The following is an 18,215-nucleotide window of genomic DNA, read 5'->3' on the forward strand; positions in this document are numbered from 1 at the left end:
GTTGCATTGCCTTATCGCCTATCTACAGTATCACACTCTAGAGTCTCCAACTTGCTGGAGAGCTCCCTTTTCTAGCTGCCCTAAGTCTCCACTTGAAAAATATAATATACACAAGAGACCTCAAAAAGCCTAAAAAAATCTATAATTTCAGCATAATTGTCCTTTTTACTGCACTCTAACGACTAAAAACTGTTCTACTTGCTAAAAAGATAATATTCCATTAACAAATACAAAGTACTATTTCTAGTAACTGGTTAGCAGGTGTTTAGGGAATAGTTCTCACCTTAAAGCAGAATGGAATGCAGAGGGTGCATTCTTTAGGGCAGGGGTGCCCACACTTTTTCTGCAGGCGAGCTACTTTTCAATTGACCAACTCGAGGGGATCTACCTCATTTATATATATCATTTATATTTATTTATTTATGAAAGAGACATTTTTGTAAACAAGTTAAATGTGTTTAATGATAATACAAGCATGTGTAACACATATCGATGTCTTTCTTTCACAAAGACAAGAATATAAGTTGGTGTATTACCTGATTCTGATGACTTGCATTGATTGGAATCAGACAGTAATGATGATAACGCCCACATTTTCAAATGGAGGAGAAAAAAAAGTTGTCCTTTCTGTACAATACCACATGAAAGTGGTTGGTTTTTGGCATCTAATTCATCCAGCTTCCATACACTTTACAAGAAAAAAATTGGCGGCAAATTCCGTAGCTTGCTTGATTGACATTCACGGCACCCGAGGGTCTTGTGAGATGACGCTGGCTGCTGCCAGTTCATTATTATGAAAAAATGACAGAGAGGAAGGCGAGAAACACTTTTTATTTCAACAGACTTTCGCGCCGTCCCTTCCGTCAAAACTCTCCAACTTGCTGGAGAGCTCCCTTTTCTAGCTGCACATTACCTATCTTCACAATAAAAGCCCTGCTTCATGCTGCCTGCGCTAACAAAATAAGAGTCTCGGAAAGCTGGCGTGCACAAGTGATGTGCACGCCAGCTTTCTGAGGGATCACTTGTGCACGCCAGTTTTCCGAGACTCTGTATTTAGTTAGCGCAGGCAGCATGAAGCAGGGCTTTTATTGTGAAGATAGGAAATGTGCAGTCGGCCTTTAGAGTTTTGACGGAAGGTACGGCGCGAGAGTCTGTTGAAATAAAAAGTGTTTCTCGCCTTCCTCTCGGTCATATTTTCATAATAATGATCTTGCAGCAGCCAGCGTCATCTCACAAGACCCTCCGGTACCATGAATGTTATTTAAGTGACGTCTTGGTGAAGATTGATGATCACTAATTTTTAGGTCTATTTTTTTTAAAAGCCTGGCTGGAGATCGACTGACACACCCCCCGCGGTCGACTGGTAGCTCGTGATCGACGTAATGGGCACCCCTGCTCTAGGGTCACTCAGACAAAACACAATCTAAACACTCCGTCTCTTTATTTTTGCAAATACACACACATAGTGTCTTATTTGGTTTTGATGGTGAGAAGAGGTGCCAGGAATGAGACGAAGTGAGAGTGGACGAATGTTTTAGGTTAACTTTCGGTTTCATTGAACCCACTCCGCCATGCTGTATTTTACTCCAGTATCATCTCGAATAACACTGGAAAAAATAAACGGTGGAAAAGGTGTCACTAGTCTCTTACCTGTGTCTGATGATGATGTTGAGCTTTGTGGTAATGGCTCCTGGGTCTTCTTGGGCTCGCTCAAAGGAATCTTGGGGGAGGCGTCTTTCTTTGAGGGTGCCTGACTGCTCGGCGGCTCCTGTTGCGAAGATTGAGGATCTGACGGCGAAGGTGCGGGGGAATTCTGGGGCGAAGACGAAGTGGAGGAAGAAGAGGATGATGAAGACGATGTTGAGCTGGACGACGAGGGCGACGAGGAAGAAGATGAGGACGTGGATGAGGAGGCCGGCTTCTGCTCTTTTTGCCCCTTCTCGCTAGTGGCGCCCTCTGAGACAGAGAGCTGTTTGGGGTCTGGAGATTGGTCCGGGGCAGTGTACGTGCTAGTGGTTTGTGGGGATTGATCCGGGGAGGGGGACGAAGACGGAGCTGGTGAGGATGGCTGTTTGGATTTTTCCTCTACCAGCTTGGAAGGAGGAGTTTCGCTCCTTTTGTGAAGAGCGTCGTCCTTAGGTGGTGCAATACTAGCTTTGGCGCCTGCAGGCTCCGAATTTTGTCCTTTAACTGGATTAAGACCCTCTTTTTTCTCAGCCAACCTGTTCTTTTTCTTGTCCTTCTTGCCTTTGCATTGCTTCTGAAGAAACATCTTTGAGGGCATCCACTGCAAGTTCTGACACTTCCTCATCCTGTGGACAAGAGAGGCAGACCAGGAATCTTTTAATCGTGAGATTCGTCTTGATTATGAAAACACTGACCCGCTCCGACTTACTTGCAGCACTGTTTTTTAATGTTCCGCCCACCAAATTTGGGCTTGTCAAGACAGTTGGTACAGACGCCACAATCTTCAGGAACCTGGCAGCCTGAACACTGGCCACAGCGCCGCGATCGTCGACCCTTTTTAGGAGGAGCTTCTAGGACAGCTTTTTGCCGCGTCTCCCGTGGCTTTATGGGAGGCGACTGGGGCTCGGCCTCCTCTGAGCCTGCGACCGAGGACTTGTCTGCACAGGAAGATGAACGGTTAGAACAGTGGTTCTTAACCTGGGTTCGATTGAACCCTAGGGGTTCGGTGAGTTGGCCTCAGGGGTTCGGCGGAGCCTCCGCCGCAGAGCTCAGGACACACGACTCAACGCGTGAATAAAAACTTCTCCCCATAGGCGTATTATGTATACGGCAACCGCAGAAGTCACACTAATTTGCAGGTGTGTAATTTGTTGTGAGTTCATGCTCTGTGTTGGTTTTGTTCTTTGAACAAGGTGATGTTGATGCATGGTTCATTTTGTGCACCAGTATAAAAACATATAACTTTGTCTTGAATTTAAAAAAAAAATGCATTTTATGTTTCACTAAAGCAAGGGTCGGGAACCTTTTTGGCTGAGAGAGCCATTAAAGCCAAATATTTTAAAATGCATTTCCGTGAGAGCCATATAATTGTTTTAACACTGAATACAACTGTCAGGTTCAAACAGTGATGACAACTATTAAACAGACAGGAAGCAAGGAATTAAACAGAGACTGGATTCAATTTAGCTCAATGAGGAGAAACCCGTAGACCTGTACTCTAGTACAATGTCGTCCCACGCTATGACAAGAGAATTCTACGCCTCTTTCATTTTGACTTTCCCAGATTACAACAACTAAATGCATTCATCTATTATTCTTTTTAATAACATTGTTTTTCTGAAGCTAACCAATTCTAAATACTTTTGACTTCTTGAACAGGTGCAGTAGAAACGGATAGATGGATTCAAATGCATGACAATGTTTTATATTTTGAACGTTATTTTTAACACTGTGATTACCAGCGGAAATATTAATTACTTATCGTGTTAAGCAAGTCACATGCACATTTTTGGGACATTGTTGTACTTATTTTGCCATATACTTTGTGATGAATAAATATCATCAAAGTTTACAATCTTTAAATTAGCTTTATAATGGCAATGCTACACAAAAAGTGACACATTGGTTCCTCCCGGCAAAAAATGTGTCCTTTAAAACATTTTCGATCCCTCATTTATCTTAACATAAACTAATGCAATATTTTGTGTTTATAATTTAGACACATTTCCATAAGTGGGACAATGAAGAATACTGTATTGTATTATAAAATGTGCCTTTTCCAACAGATGGCGTGACATTTTTACCATTATAAGATTGCAGCAAAATATCACTAACCTTTTATCTGCCAGTGTAAAAATCCTTAAAACAATACAGTAATCGATTATATTATAAGTGATGTTTTAAGCTTCTTTCGTTAAAAAAAAACCCAGACTCATTTAAAATAAAAATACATGTTTAAATATTTTCAACAGATTTTGGTCACTGAAGGGAAAATGCATGAAAAAATAGTTGCTGCCAATAAGTGACCCATCTCGGTGCATAGTAATATTTAATTAAAAACATTTTTTAAAAGATAGTGGTAATTGTAATTGTATGCTAATTATTATCCACCAGTTTTTGTGGGATATTTAACATATATTTAAAGGGATGGCGTGGCCGTGCGCAACCCAAGGGTCCCTGGTTCAATCCCCACCTAGTACCAACCTCGTCACGTCCGTTGTGTCCTGAGCAAGACACTTCACCCTTGCTCCTGATGGGTGCTGGTTTGCGCCTTGAATGGCAGCTCCCTCCATCAGTGTGTGAATGTGTGTGTGAATGGGTAAATGTGGAAGTAGTGTCAAAGCGCTTTGAGTACCTTGAAGGTAGAAAAGCGCTATACAAGTACAACCCATTTATTTATCTGAGATGCAGTCATCAAAAGAGCCACATCTAGCTCGAGAGCCATAGGTTCCCTACCCCTGCACTAAAGAAGGGTTCGGTGAATGCGCATATGAAACTGGTGGTGTTCGGTACCTCCAACAAGGTTAAGAACCACTGGGTTAGAATGATGGACTGGGTTTGACCCAAAAAATAGGTCACTTTATGGTTGTAAACTGTGGCGCGCCCTATGGGTTGTGCTCATAAATGCTTTGGAAGACTTGCGAGCATACATGTTACACAAACATCGTCAAAGTTTTACTATCGTTACACAAACGGTCAAAGACTTCTGCTAGCTAGAGACCATGATTTTCAACCAGATTTTAGATACATGTGTTTTGTAAGTTCCCTAAAGGTGAACATGACAATGACTTAACCCTGTAAAGCAGGGGTATTTAACAAAAATGTTTTGGGGGCCACATTTCCAGAAAGCTCTTCCATAGGCGTATTATGTATACGGCAACCGCAGAAGTCACACTAATTTGCAGGTGTGTAATTTGTTTTGAGTTCATGCTCTGTGTTGGTTTTGTTCTTTGAACAAGGTGATGTTGATGCATGGTTCATTTTGTGCACCAGTATAAAAACATATAACTTTGTCTTGAATTAAAAAAAAAATGCATTTTATGTTTCACTAAAGCAAGGGTCGGGAACCTTTTTGGCTGAGAGAGCCATTAAAGCCAAATATTTTAAAATGCATTTCCGTGAGAGCCATATAATTGTTTTAACACTGAATACAACTGTCAGGTTCAAACAGTGATGACAACTATTAAACAGACAAGAAGCAAGGAATTAAACAGAGAAAGCTCTTCTCCTGTCACAATTAGTCTTCTATTGAGTATTGTGTAGAACCGTCCATCCATCCATCCATTTCCTACCGCTTATTCCCTTTTGGGGTCGCTGGCGCCTATCTTAGCCACAATCGGCGGAAGGCGGTGTACACCGTGGACAAGTCGCCACCTCATCGCAGGGCCAACACAGATAAGACAGACCACATTCACACACTAGGACCAATTTAGTGTTGCCAATCAACCTATCCCCAGGTGCATGTCTTTGGAAGTGGGAGGAAGCCGGAGTACCCAGAGGGAACCCACGCATTCACGGGGAGAACATGCAAACTCCACACAGAAAGATCCCGAGCCCGGGATTGAACCCAGGACTGCAGGACCTTCGTATTGTGAGGCAGACGCACTAACCCCTCTGCCACCGTGAAGCCCTGTGTAGAACCGGCAATCTCTAAAGTAGACATTTGAATTTTGGTCCATTTATTTTGGACATGCACCTGGGGATAGGTTGATTGGCAACACTAAATTGGCCCTAGTGTGTGAATGTGAGTGTGAATGTTGTCTGTCTATCTGTGTTGGCCCTGCGATGAAGTGGCGACTTGTCCAGGGTGTAATCTGCCTTCCGCTCGATTGTAGCTGAGATAGGCGCCAGCGCCCCCCTTGACCCCAAAAGGGAATAAGCGGTAGAAAATGGATGGATGGATAGTTTGTTAGAGTCACATGAGCAGTCTGCTGTTTTTAAGGACCTTCTGCAAAAAAGCTGATCAAAGGTGACTCTGGTGCTTTAAGAATCTGCTGCAAAAATAAGAGTCAATCACAAGTGTTTTTTAAACCGAACTCATGTGCCACTGGCTGAATAGCACAAAATATAAAAATGAGAGGACATAAAACTAGGGATGTTCTGATTAGTTGTATGCTGCCGATTCTGATACTGATCATCCATTAGTGCGGGGGTCGGCAACCTCCGGCTCGGCCTGCAGCTTTTTAGCGCCGGCCTAGTGGCTCTCTGGAGCTTTTTCCAAAATGTATGAAAAATGGAAAAAGATGAGGTAAAAATATTATTTTTTGTTTTAATATGGTTTCTGTCGGAGGACACATATGACACAAACCTCCCTAATTGTTAGAAATCACACTGTTTTTATTAAACATACTTCGGTCATTTGGGACTATTTGGAGAGCGCTGTTTTGTCTATCTGTGTTGGCCCTGCGACTTGTCCAGGGTGTACCCGGCCTTCCCCCCGATTGTAGCTGAGACAGGCGCCAGCGCCCCCCGCCCCCTCGAAAGGGAACAAGCGGTAGTAAATGGATGGATGGATGTTTTGTCCTACTAATTTTGGTGGTCCTTGAACTCAGTGTGCAACTTTCTCTGACTTTTGGATCATTTTGTCCACCAAACTTTAGATTTTGTACGTGAAGGCACATAGGTGATTTTTGTTGTTATTGACTTGTGCGGAGTGCTACTCAGACATATTTGGTCAGCGCATAACTGCAAGCTAATCGATGCTAACATGCTATTTAAGCTAGCTGTATGTACATAATACATCATTATGCCTCACTTGTTGGTATATTTGAGCTCATTTTATTTCCTTTAGGTCCTCTTAATTCAGTTTATATTTGCATGTCTCATGACACATTATCTGTCCCCCTACGGGTGCATTACTGATAGTTGTTTGTGTGCTGTTATAGACCACAGAAAATGTTACCTACCTTGCAAATATTGTAATAAATATATTAGAAGAAGACAGCCTTCTGTTCTCTTTTAACTTGGACACACGTCTATACCTTTGGCCATTCTAAGCCAGTAATTTCCAGGAGTTACCTCACCCGCTGAGAAGCCTCCATTTTTTTATTTTTTTTTATTTTTTTATTTTAATCTTCTATTCTCCTCCCGCCCCCTGTTTACCTGTATGTCATCTTTTTTGTAAGGGGCGCTGGAAGCCGGCAGACCCGTCAGCGATCCTGTTCTGTCTCCCTGTAATGTTTGTCTGATCTTGAATGGGATTGTGCTGAAAATTGTAATTTTCCTGAAGGAACTCTCTTGACGGAATAAATAAAGTACTATCTAATCTAATCTAATCTAATTTTATTCATGATTTTGAATATTGTAAAAATGTGTACAATAAATATTACATTTCAACGTTTCAGTCAACAAAGATTTGCGTAAGCCTGTGACATAGTCATTTTGATAGTAGGCTAACATAGACACTTACATAATGTGTTGTCTTCATTATAACACTTATGTAAGGCTTTTCATTTTTTGCGGCTCCAGACAAGATTATTTTATGGCTCTTTCAAAATTTTGGGTTGCCGACCCGTCTTAGTGAGATAGGCCGATACCAAATACCGATACTGGTCACATGTATTACCTGTACATTTTTTAAATTTGTTTATGGTGAATGGTATTGACAGTTTAACAATATCTACACAATATGCAAACTAGGTCCTTATACTGTTTTATTACATATAATTGTTTGAGGGGAAAAAATCAATAGTACACAGTAACTAAACAAAATATTTAGTATCTACTACATACTTTTAACCCTTTTGTTTTTACCCTCAAAGTCATTTTTTGCCCAGAGAATACTTCCCTGAGTTTGTAAACACTACTTGTTAATTTCCTGTTAACAGCTGCTTACTTTCTGCTGCAAAGCGGTTGCATCTACACTTCTTAAAGTTCACTAAGCACTTATTTCTTCGAGTTGTATAAAGCTAGCATAGCGGTTAAAATTAGCTGTTGGCATGGCTGTTGTTATAATATGTTTAGCCTTGTCCTCTCGTGACAACATTTCTTGATTGTGACACTTAGGATACTAAGAAATACAGTTTGTTTTCTGTAATAGATGTGACTATTATTGTCTTAGTGGAGCCCTACACTGTGTATGGAGGAACATATTTAATTAGCCGTAAGTTGCTTGTCAACCAGGGAACTAAAAAAATAAACAATGTCAGCAGAAATGAATTGGCATTAAACGGCGACAAACGGCAATGAATATCACATACTTTTTTCCACAAAATTTGTCCGACACCGACTGGTTGCTGATCGACAGCCCAACCTAAAATGGAACCTTGAGAAACACAGCTAGTATAACTAAAGTTGAACACATGTCTACTGACTGCATCTGAAGTAGGCCTGGGCGACATATCGATGTTATAAATACATTTTAATTATTTGTTGCAGATAATTTTAAAAAAATTTAAAAATCTATGTTTTTCTCCTCTCGCTCATGCATATTTTTTTTTTGCCCCCATAAGCTTTCATAGCCCTCGTCCACCCCCTTACTTCCTTAGTGGAGATCCAAATGCCTGGCAAAACATGGCTAATGCCAACAAGAGCAAGACGTTTGTTCCAAAGAAAAGTATTGCTCGTGCTTTAGATGTGCAGCAACAGGCGTGTAACAAATGACCAATTGAACAAACTTCTTCCAGCATCTGAAACCACACCGAGCTGAGTGGGGGAAATGCAACTCTTTGCAAGGTGAACGAGACCGCAACATCAACTTAACCAAAGAAGCAGCGTACTGTGGCGAAATCATTTACACAAAGTACCATGTACAGTTTGAGGAACAATGCACAGAGTGATCACTAAGGCAGTTGCTCTGCTAATCCAAACCAGTCAGCTCGTACGCGATTGTACTGCTGCAAAACTCTCGTGAAATTGTTACGCATTTAATCATCAATAGACTGATATATTATTTGTGCAATGAAGTGTACATTAGATAGATAGATAGATAGATAGATAGATAGATAGATAGATAGATAGATAGATAGATAGATAGATAGATAGATAGATAGATAGATAGATAGATAGATAGATAGATAGATAGGGGTGTAACGGTACGTGTATTTGTATTGAACCGTTTCGGTACGGGGGTTTCGGTTCGGTGCAGAGGAATACCGAACGAGTTCCACACGAACATATGAAGTCGCCGCCTATTCTAAAGTCTTAACAAGCTGCTCCGCTCCGTTCTGCCTCTGTGTCTGTCTGTACACAGCACCCTGCATTGTCCCGCCCACACAACCATCTGATTGGTTACATACAAAGCCAATCAGCAATGCGTATTCAGAGCGCATGTCGTCAGGTCTTCAGTGTCGATGTCGAGCAGATAAGTCTTTAGCAGGGGCCAGGGGAGCAACTCACTCTCCCCAAATTATATTCCAAGTCTACTACTTTCTAAACATCACTATGAGCCCGCTGACCTTCTAGAAACAAACTGCAGCTCAGCTCACTCGCAGTCCTGGCTTTAGGTGAAGGCTAGTTAGCTTTTAGCGAAACGTTAACTCATTTTGCGGTGTGCGTGTGTTACGGACAGTGTTGATTGAGGTGTGTTGAGGCAGCAAAAATGGACATTATATTAAATGAAGAGTTTCTGTCTCTGATAGTGTATAAAATAATTAAAGTGCATCGTAAAGCCTACATAAACTCCATGGTGGTCAGGGATGAATTTTCAGCAATAGTTACATTAATCTTTAGTAATGTAGCAGCCTAGTTTTGAATGGCAGGGTCCATGCTATCACATGTTGATAAAAAATATAAAATTTACATAATAAAAATCTTCTACAGTCTTCCCCAATGCTGTAATAAATTAAGCATGATGAGTTGACTTGAAACTGGTTAATGTTGCACTTTTTATGTGTAGAAGAAAAGTTGTGTCATTTTATTTCATCTAAGCAACAACTTGAGGAAGTTTAATGTGGATTAACGTGGGAAGAATTATTAGAGTGTTCCCAATGTTAAAAGGATCAAGCCATTGTTTACAAATTTGGTAAATAAATAACCAAAAAATGTATATTTTGTTGTTTTCTTACTGTACCGAAAATGAACCGAACCGTGACCTCTAAACCGAGGTACGTACCGAACCGAAATTTTTGTGTACCGTTACACCCCTAATAGATAGTACTTTATTGATTCCTTCAGGAGAGTTCCCTCAGGAACATTAAAATTGTCTTCAACATTAGTAACATTAACAGGGAGCCCAGGAGACTTGAGGGAAAACCCTGCTTTTATCCACTTACTAAAACACACCTGGGCAAATTAAGGCCCGGGGACCACATGCGGCCCGTTAAGATTTTCAATCTGGCCCGCCAGACATTCTCAAATCATTTTGTATAGATCTTTAAGATGGAAAATGTAACTGACATTATGATGTGCAGTCATGTTTTCTAATGACTGTAAGGCTTGAACTATACAAAGTATTTCAATTGTTGGAATCTGCGCTTTTGGATGATATACCAGTTACTATAGTCAGCTAATTAGTTACTATGGTCATCTAATTAGTTACTATGGTCATCTAATTAGTTACTATGGTCATCTAATTAGTTACTATGGTAATCTAATTAGTTACTATGGTAATCGACGTCACAGCAGCTCAGACGAGGCACCAAGCAGTGTGGGTGGGAAGCGTTTCCACAGACGCGGAAGAAAATTTTCACAACAAAGTTCCAAAGCTTAGTTATATATCACATATATCAGATTGTAGGTGGGTTTGTTTTGTACCCTTCGCGTTCATATTTCACTGTTTGTAGCATTTTTGTTGCATTCAACTTGATTGTAAAATATGTCGATCGAAAGGGGGAGTGCCGTTCATATTTTGTCAATATTCAGTGTTTTATCGTTCATAGAAAAATTTAAAAATCCATTACTTTTTTTAAGGTGGTCTGTCATGTCTTTAGCATTCAATCAGACATTATTGTGAGGTTTTGTATTAGTGTTCCTAAAAATAGATATACCAGCCCCCAGACACATTTCTTTCTCTAAATGTGGCCCCCGTGTCTAAATAATTGCTCAAGCCTGTACTAAAACTATAAAGTGATCTCAATAATTTATTTGATTATTTGCATACAATTGTACGCTATTATTTACAGGAGTATTTTATTCAAAACCAAAAATTTAAGTTCGCATTTTATCGATCTGATTGATTTGTAATACTGTTTTGTTGGTATCTGTATTGGAGTTTATTTGTATGCAATTTGGAATGCAAAATGTTTGTTTACATAAGTATTTTATTTAAGCAAAAGTACAATTTGAAATCCTTGATTTTTTTAAAATTTTGCTAAGAACAAGATGCTGTGAAAGCAGTGTCATTTAAAACTACTAGCTTTTGATCAAATAAAAGCAAAACTTGTTTTGAATGACCTCTGTCATTTGTATTCATTGGTTTCCTAAAACAAATGAGGGGGGAAAAAAAATGTTTTTAATTGCCAAATCAAATTTATTGTGAAAAAATGTTTGATTTTATTTTTGGGCCTATTCTGAAGTAAACAAGCTACAGCAACATCTTATTAACATAAATCACATTACAAATAAAAACACGTTACTGCCAAAAAAGAAGAGGAATTAAATGGGGTGCTTTATGGAATAAATATTAAAAATAGATTTTATTTGTGATGCACTTTTGTGATGCAAAACAATAACATGGTCACTACTGCCTACTTTGTCTTGTTATATTCTTATTTTATTGTTATATTTGCATTCCCATTGTTGCTTTTTAGTTTTTATTCTTATTGTAATATTTCTCTATTTTGTTTCCATTTAAACCCTCATTATTTACTTTTTACTTTTATTTCAATTGATCTCAACTCTGTACACTGCTGCTGGAATTTAAATTTTCCTGAAGGAACTCTCCTGAAGGAATCAATAAAGTACTATCTATCTATCTATCTATCTTTTCATTTAAATACATATAAACTGCTAAGGTACAAACCAACATTTAAAACAAAGTTTAAATGGGTTGCTCCTAAGCATCTCAACAGTTCCTTTTTTTTAATTCAATAGGGCAAGCCGTCCTTGTGTTGGAGGATTAACAGTTGTGTTTTGGCACCACCTTCTAGATTAGATCTAACCAATCTATGTTTATGAGCATGAACTGATTAAGCCTACCTGAAGGAGAGTACAAACAAATAAACAGGACACCCCCACAACAAGCGGATCAAATGCGATGTCCAATTTTCCTTACCGTCATTCCCCATGGAAGACAGGATCTTCTCCCTCTCCTCCCATGGCAAGGCACTAAGTGTGGGCATGTCGTCGGGGAACACGGCGCGATTGCGGCCGAGCGCCACAGCTGCCCGGCGGCAAACATGCTTGATGCGTGGCCCACGTACTGAGGCCTCTGAGGAATCGCTCTCCTGACCCTAATCCCAAGCATGACAACAAAACAAGTAAAACAGACATTTAGATAGCAGCAACACTGCCAGTGAAGGTCAACCCTCTAACATTTCAACAAAGCTCGTATGAGCACTGTGTGTTCAACTAATCGTTACGTTAACTGTGCAGGAACAGAAGAAACTTGTGTTCAAAGGAGCGCTTTCAAAAACGATGCTGCTCTGTGAATAATGTATGAAGCAACAGAATTCCCCTCAAGCAACACCTTCTCTGGGACTTTCCTAATATCAGCTTTCAGAAACTGCAGTATTTATAGAGAATGTTTATGAAGTGGTGACACCCTGTAACACGTACATAACAACACTGACCTGGATCTTTGTTTGGTCTGCAGACTTCAGCTTGTTCTTCTTTATTTCAATGAGCTGGGCTTTGGCCTTTCTTAGCAGTCCAACTACCCGCTTGTCAGTCGCAGGTTGCTTCTCTGCTTGTTCCAACACTGATCCGAGCGAGGAGACCGGTAGCTGTTGTTTGCCCGGCTGCCCAATGAAGCTGGTCACCTGTTGGCTGGAAGCACTTTGCTTCTCTTTCTCCTTTTCCCCATCATCCTCATCTGCTCCCTTGTCGCTGGGCCTACCTTTCTTGGGCACGCGGCTCTTTGCAATGGAATTGGGAACGACAGCATGGAGACTGCGCACCTCACAGGATGGAGTGTCTGTAACCGTATCAACTGACATTGATTTTTTTCTCCCTGGAAACTTTTTAGGAGCGAGAGATAAAAGAGCATCTTCCGAGTCCCTCCCATCAACAAAGAGGCTGGAGGACGCATTGGGGGAGCCATCTGGAGTAGTAACCTTACACCTTTTCTCCACATCCTTTCTCCCGTCCTTCTTATTTTCCTTCTCCCTGTTTTTCTCAGCATCTTTGTCCTTTGGAGAAGGCTCCTGCGGAGCGGACAAGCTTTTCTCTTTACTTCCTTTACCAGCTGCTCGCCCTGAGTCATGGGCACTGGATGAAAAAAGAGGGAAAATTGGCGAAGAGGAGGATGATGTTGTCAAAGGAGGCGGTGGGTTTCCAGCTGATCCTCTCCTGCTGTCAGGTATAGCCTGTGAGCTCAGACCCTTGGAAATGGAGAAGTTGCCGAAAGGAGCAGGACTTAAGGCACTAGTAGAGGAGCCCCCTGGCAAGGAGCTGGCGTTACTACTGGAGGCAGAGTCCGACAAAGCAGACATCTCAGTGGAGCGTCTCCCTACTGATGTATGTCCCCCTATTTGGCTGCTGCGCCTGGTCATAGAGTGGGAAGGAGACCGCGTCTGGCTGCGTAACAATCCCGGGATGAGTCTCCTCCTACGTCGAGAGCTACGACCGGAGCCGGACGACTTCTGGTGCGGGGAGAGCGAGCCGGGGCTGCTGCCAGACGACGAGTGCAGTGTAACGGATTCAAATATCCTAGAGTGGGCTTCACTGGGCGTAAAGCGAGGCGCGCGCAACAGCGGGCTACGCTTCTGGAGTGGAGAATCAAAGCGAGACGAAGAGGGGTGCTGGTGGTGGCTGTGAGTGTGAAGAGGCGCGAACAGGCGGTTCCCTGTTCCTGAGCCGCCACCTTGCGTGGGGAAGGAGCCCGAAGCAGCGCCCCCTGCTCCACTGACACTTTGCGGCAGCAGGCCTACATCCTGAGCGGTGAGCGGGGGAGGACGGAAGTTGTCAAAGATGGGTTTTCGAATGAGGCCTTCTTTGGCGTACTTGGCAGACGAGAAGTACTGGTATTCAGGGTGGGACAGGGATGTCCAGCGAAAGGTGGGCTCTCTCAGAATGGAGCGGCTGCGTTTGTCCGACAAGCTAGACAGTACTGACGAGCCAGACATAAATGGAGGGATGGGGTGTGGCAACCAGGGTGACTGGGAGTGGTGCTCGCTGATAGCAGCACTAGCGGAGGTTGACTGGGGAGGCTGTGGTGGTGTGAGGAGAGGAGGAGGTGGGGGCGAGGAAGAAGAAGACGCCGTGGACGACACTTGTTGGGAGTTTAGAAGTGAGGACGACATGAGCACCCCCGTGGGAGGGCTGATGATTGGCTTTTTGGCCCCGGCAGTGAGTTTCTCCCGTACAGTCTGGCCCTGATTACCCCGACTAACCCCTTGTCCTCTGCGACCACGGCGACTCCTCTCAGATACAACACGTTCCGGTTCTGGGGGAGGCGAGGGCGGCCGGGAGCTGTGTAGCAGATTGGTCTCTCGTTTTCCCTGCGAGGATGGAGAGTGCTCCTCAGGCTCCGACAAAGCTTGCGTGGCTTCTGAAGCCTGAGAATCGCAGGAGGAGTCGTCCAGAGTGGGGCTGCTGGATCTGGAAGACTCTGCAGAGGAAAGCTGAGAGGAATGCTGGGACACAGCGCTTGAGCCGCAAGACGCAGCGCTACTGCTGAAACGACCATTGGCCGCATTGTCGGTATTGCTATTGAGTAGACTGTCAGCTGTTGATGGAGGAGTAGGGGCAGGAGCTGGAGGTGGTGGAGGCGGGAGGGACTCAATGGGAGCAGTAGTACCAGTGCTGGTGGTGGTCACTGTTGAGGAGACTATCGCCGGCATGGGGGAGGAAGCGGCGGTTGAGGTGGCATGTGTGGACGTGGCGACAGATGAGTTGGCCGCTTCTAACCGTGCGATTTTCATGTGGGGTGGAGGTGATACAAAGCTGCCCTCCTCTTCAATGAAGCGCTTCGGGGTTTTGATGATGCGAAGGGAAACGGTGCTGACCACCGGCATGATGAACTGCCTGATGTTCTTGAGCTGCGTCTTCCTAATGCCAGTCTCAAAGGTGCTTCTTCCGCTGGCCACAGATTCTTTCTCAAGGCGCTTCTGTGCTCCTTTCTTGGCCCGCTGCAGCAGCTGCTTTGCAATGGTCGCATCTGTGCGCTTCGACGGTGGAACAATCCTAACTGGCTTCCTGTGACGGGGGCTTTTTCGGAGTCCCACAGTCCGGTCTGGCTTGGAGTGAGATGGCGAGGCGGGAGCATTGGAAGAGTTTTGGTCTCCTGCTGCATTGCCGTGGCTCAGCATGGTCTGTTGAGGAGTTTGTGCGTCTACTCCTCTGTCCCCTCCCTTGAAGGTTTTTTGTTTTCCTTCCCCACATTTTGTAGAGGAAGACAGCTTAGCCGCTGCCTCAGCTTTGAGGCGTTCTGCTGACGGCGGGCGTCCACGCCTGCGCCGAGGAACACCGGGCAACGCCTTGAGGCGCGACTTGAATGATGTCAGCGTAGTTGCTCGTTTCAAGTTGGAAACTTTGGATTCGCCCCGCCCACCTTTAGGCAGACTGGCATTGTGCGGCTGAGCAGACCCCAGCGGTGATCTCTTTGCACCTCTTCTGTCTGTGTCCTCCTCTGTGTCCATGCCCGACTCAGACCCGGCCTGCCTGCTGTCCTCGGCTGCTGCATGGTTGCCTGTACTCCAAGCTTTCTTAGAATTTGAGGACGGGGGACGGCCTCTTCGCTTTTCGCCGGAGCCGGGTGGCCTCCCAGGCAGTCTTTTTACCTTCTCAGCTGGCCTTTCAGGGCCTTCAGGTTTGGCCTGTGTAGTGGAGATGAGGGAAGGAGGCGAACGTTGACCAGCAGCAGCAGCTTTTTGGGCAGTCAGGGCACGTGGCGGACGCCCTCTTGGCTTCTTTTCCTGTATGGGCGGGCCAGCTAAGAGAGGTAGAGGACAATTTAAGAGGTAAAAATTTGGTCTTTTCTCAGATATTGAATTAAAATCTTGTCTTTCTTGCTACAGAATGATTGGAAAGGACAAAAGCACAAACCTCTCTCAGTTTAATCACCTATTTAGCAGGCTTGTGCACACAGAATGTTGAATTACAATTTAAATTTGATTTGAAGGCGGTAGAAAATAAATTCCATGACTTTCCACTTGATAAAATTGGTTTGTTCCACAATCATGCATCAATCAGAAAGTCCAAACATAACTGTTTTAAATATTGTATATAAATATTACAGCTCATACACAGTATGTGGAGTGTCTTGTATTCAGACAAGTTTTAGGCATAATAAAGAAAATAAGTTTTTTTGCCTCATTCAAAAATGGTATTTTACATGTTTTTCATAAACAATTAAGGATAAAAGCATCTTTGGAAAACAGATCATTCAAATTATTGTACCGTAACTTTCAAATGATTTTATTGTAAAGATTCAAATTTATTGTAATTCCACATCAATTCATCATTTTCTAAATCAATAAAAAAGAAAGTAAAAAGTTTTATTTTTTTTAAATACATTTTTAAAAATAGGTTTGTAGGTCATCTCGACTCTTATTCGTTGCACATAAATGCCACACATCACCAGCCGAAATGAATTTTTGGAACCTGTAACATGTTTTATTTTAACGTACATACAAAATAATATATTGTGAGAATCGAGAATTGTGTTGAATTAATTCTGAATCAAATTGTCACACCAAAAATTTTAATCAGAGTCAAATTAAATCATTATATGGCAATATAGTGCAATATTCTCTATGGTTCAGTGATGAATCTAAAATGCACCTCAAAAAACTATACATGTACAATAGATGACAGCAATAATTCACTGGACAAAAACAACAGTAAAAAAAACATGGAATTTCAAAATGAGACATTTTTAAATTATTGCAATTGTACAGCAAGTAAATGAAATTTCTCACGGCATAAATGTAAAAAAAGATGCTTACTTCTCAACTGTCCACTTCTTGCAATTCTAATTCAATATCCTGTGCGGTGGAGCCATTTCAGATGAATTGTTTTAAATAAAAACATTTTTAGTCAATGACCATGACCATGAATACAATCTCATTTAGAATCAATACTGCATCAAAAATAACTAGAGTATAATGCTAAATTCTACATAGGCGAGACAAAATGCATGATTTGACACTAGAGGCTGCACCTTTTGGGGGAATTTTGCCTATCATTCACAATCCTTATGTAAGACAAGCACACACATTGTTCTTTTTTTATGCATTCTAACGAGTAAATAAATGCGAGCAAGAGTCAGCCGACAATGGAGTCAATAGGAGTCGCTCTATTCCCCCTATAAAATCACTTAAAAAACATGCAAACATTTCCATCAACATTTTATATACATACTGTAAGTATGTATGTAATGTATTATCAGGCACATTCATAATAACATGTAATATTTATGTATTTTGGTCATTTTAAGCATACGGTGTATTGGCGTATTAATTAAGTGTGGGGAGGACAGACAGGGGAAGTGAAACTACCAAAATAAGAGTGCTGGACAGGGACTAAAACACCAGAAAAATAAACAGTTACGAGGGCCTGACAACCAGCATGTTGAGAAAAGTTGCCTTTTTTCAGACTGTAGCACTAATGCAGCTCTGCCCCCCACTCTCCTATCTGCACACGGTATATCACTTCTGCTTAGCTTTCATACCTTCCATATTTTGTGCAAGGATCCAGTATTTGTCCTTCATCCCTGGCGTCTTACTGGTTCCGTATTGATTGTTTTTGCGACTGCAAGACCTGCCTTCGTCCTCAGCACTCAAAGCGTGGGCTCATTAAATAGGAGTGTGACGAGTTCATGTTCTGTGATTCATCAAATAACACGACATACATGGAGAAACTTGAAGATGACAGAAAAGATACATCTGCCAAAAATCCAAACTTCGTTTAAATTTCTTGTCGCATAGGAGACTTATTATATAAGTAAAGAGGACGCGGTATATGAAGGAGCCCGAAACTGTTTTTATTTATATGTTTGCAATATTTTAAGACTTCCTCACGAGGAAACATTACAATGTATTGAATTGATAAACTGCTATTTTTTTTGATAAAATTAAGTAGATGGTGAGTTATTGTGATGTAGAGAAACCCCATAATTTTTTACCAATTTTCCCGTACCTTAAAATGCTAATGTCGATGCTCCTCTGACCTGCAGCATTAAAGTTAAAAGTTGAAGTACCAATGATTGT

General features: G+C 42.1%; 1 protein-coding gene across 3 annotated transcripts in view; it reads right to left on the reverse strand.

Moving 5' to 3' along the window:
• The window catches only part of kmt2a (lysine (K)-specific methyltransferase 2A), a 153,514-nt gene that overhangs the window by 76,152 nt on the left and 59,147 nt on the right, over positions 1-18,215 (reverse strand). For all 3 annotated transcript variants that reach the window (XM_061878677.1, XM_061878676.1, XM_061878674.1), the window contains exons 3-6: positions 12,636-15,937; positions 12,119-12,296; positions 2,396-2,624; positions 1,651-2,312 (exon numbers count right to left, since the gene is read on the reverse strand). In XM_061878677.1, coding sequence (XP_061734661.1) covers positions 1,651-2,312; positions 2,396-2,624; positions 12,119-12,296; positions 12,636-15,937 — 4,371 coding nt within the window. The remainder of the gene's footprint in view (positions 1-1,650; positions 2,313-2,395; positions 2,625-12,118; positions 12,297-12,635; positions 15,938-18,215) is intronic.

Source organism: Nerophis ophidion, linkage group LG18, assembly GCF_033978795.1.
Source record: "Nerophis ophidion isolate RoL-2023_Sa linkage group LG18, RoL_Noph_v1.0, whole genome shotgun sequence".
NCBI classification, from domain to species: Eukaryota; Metazoa; Chordata; class Actinopteri; order Syngnathiformes; family Syngnathidae; genus Nerophis; species Nerophis ophidion.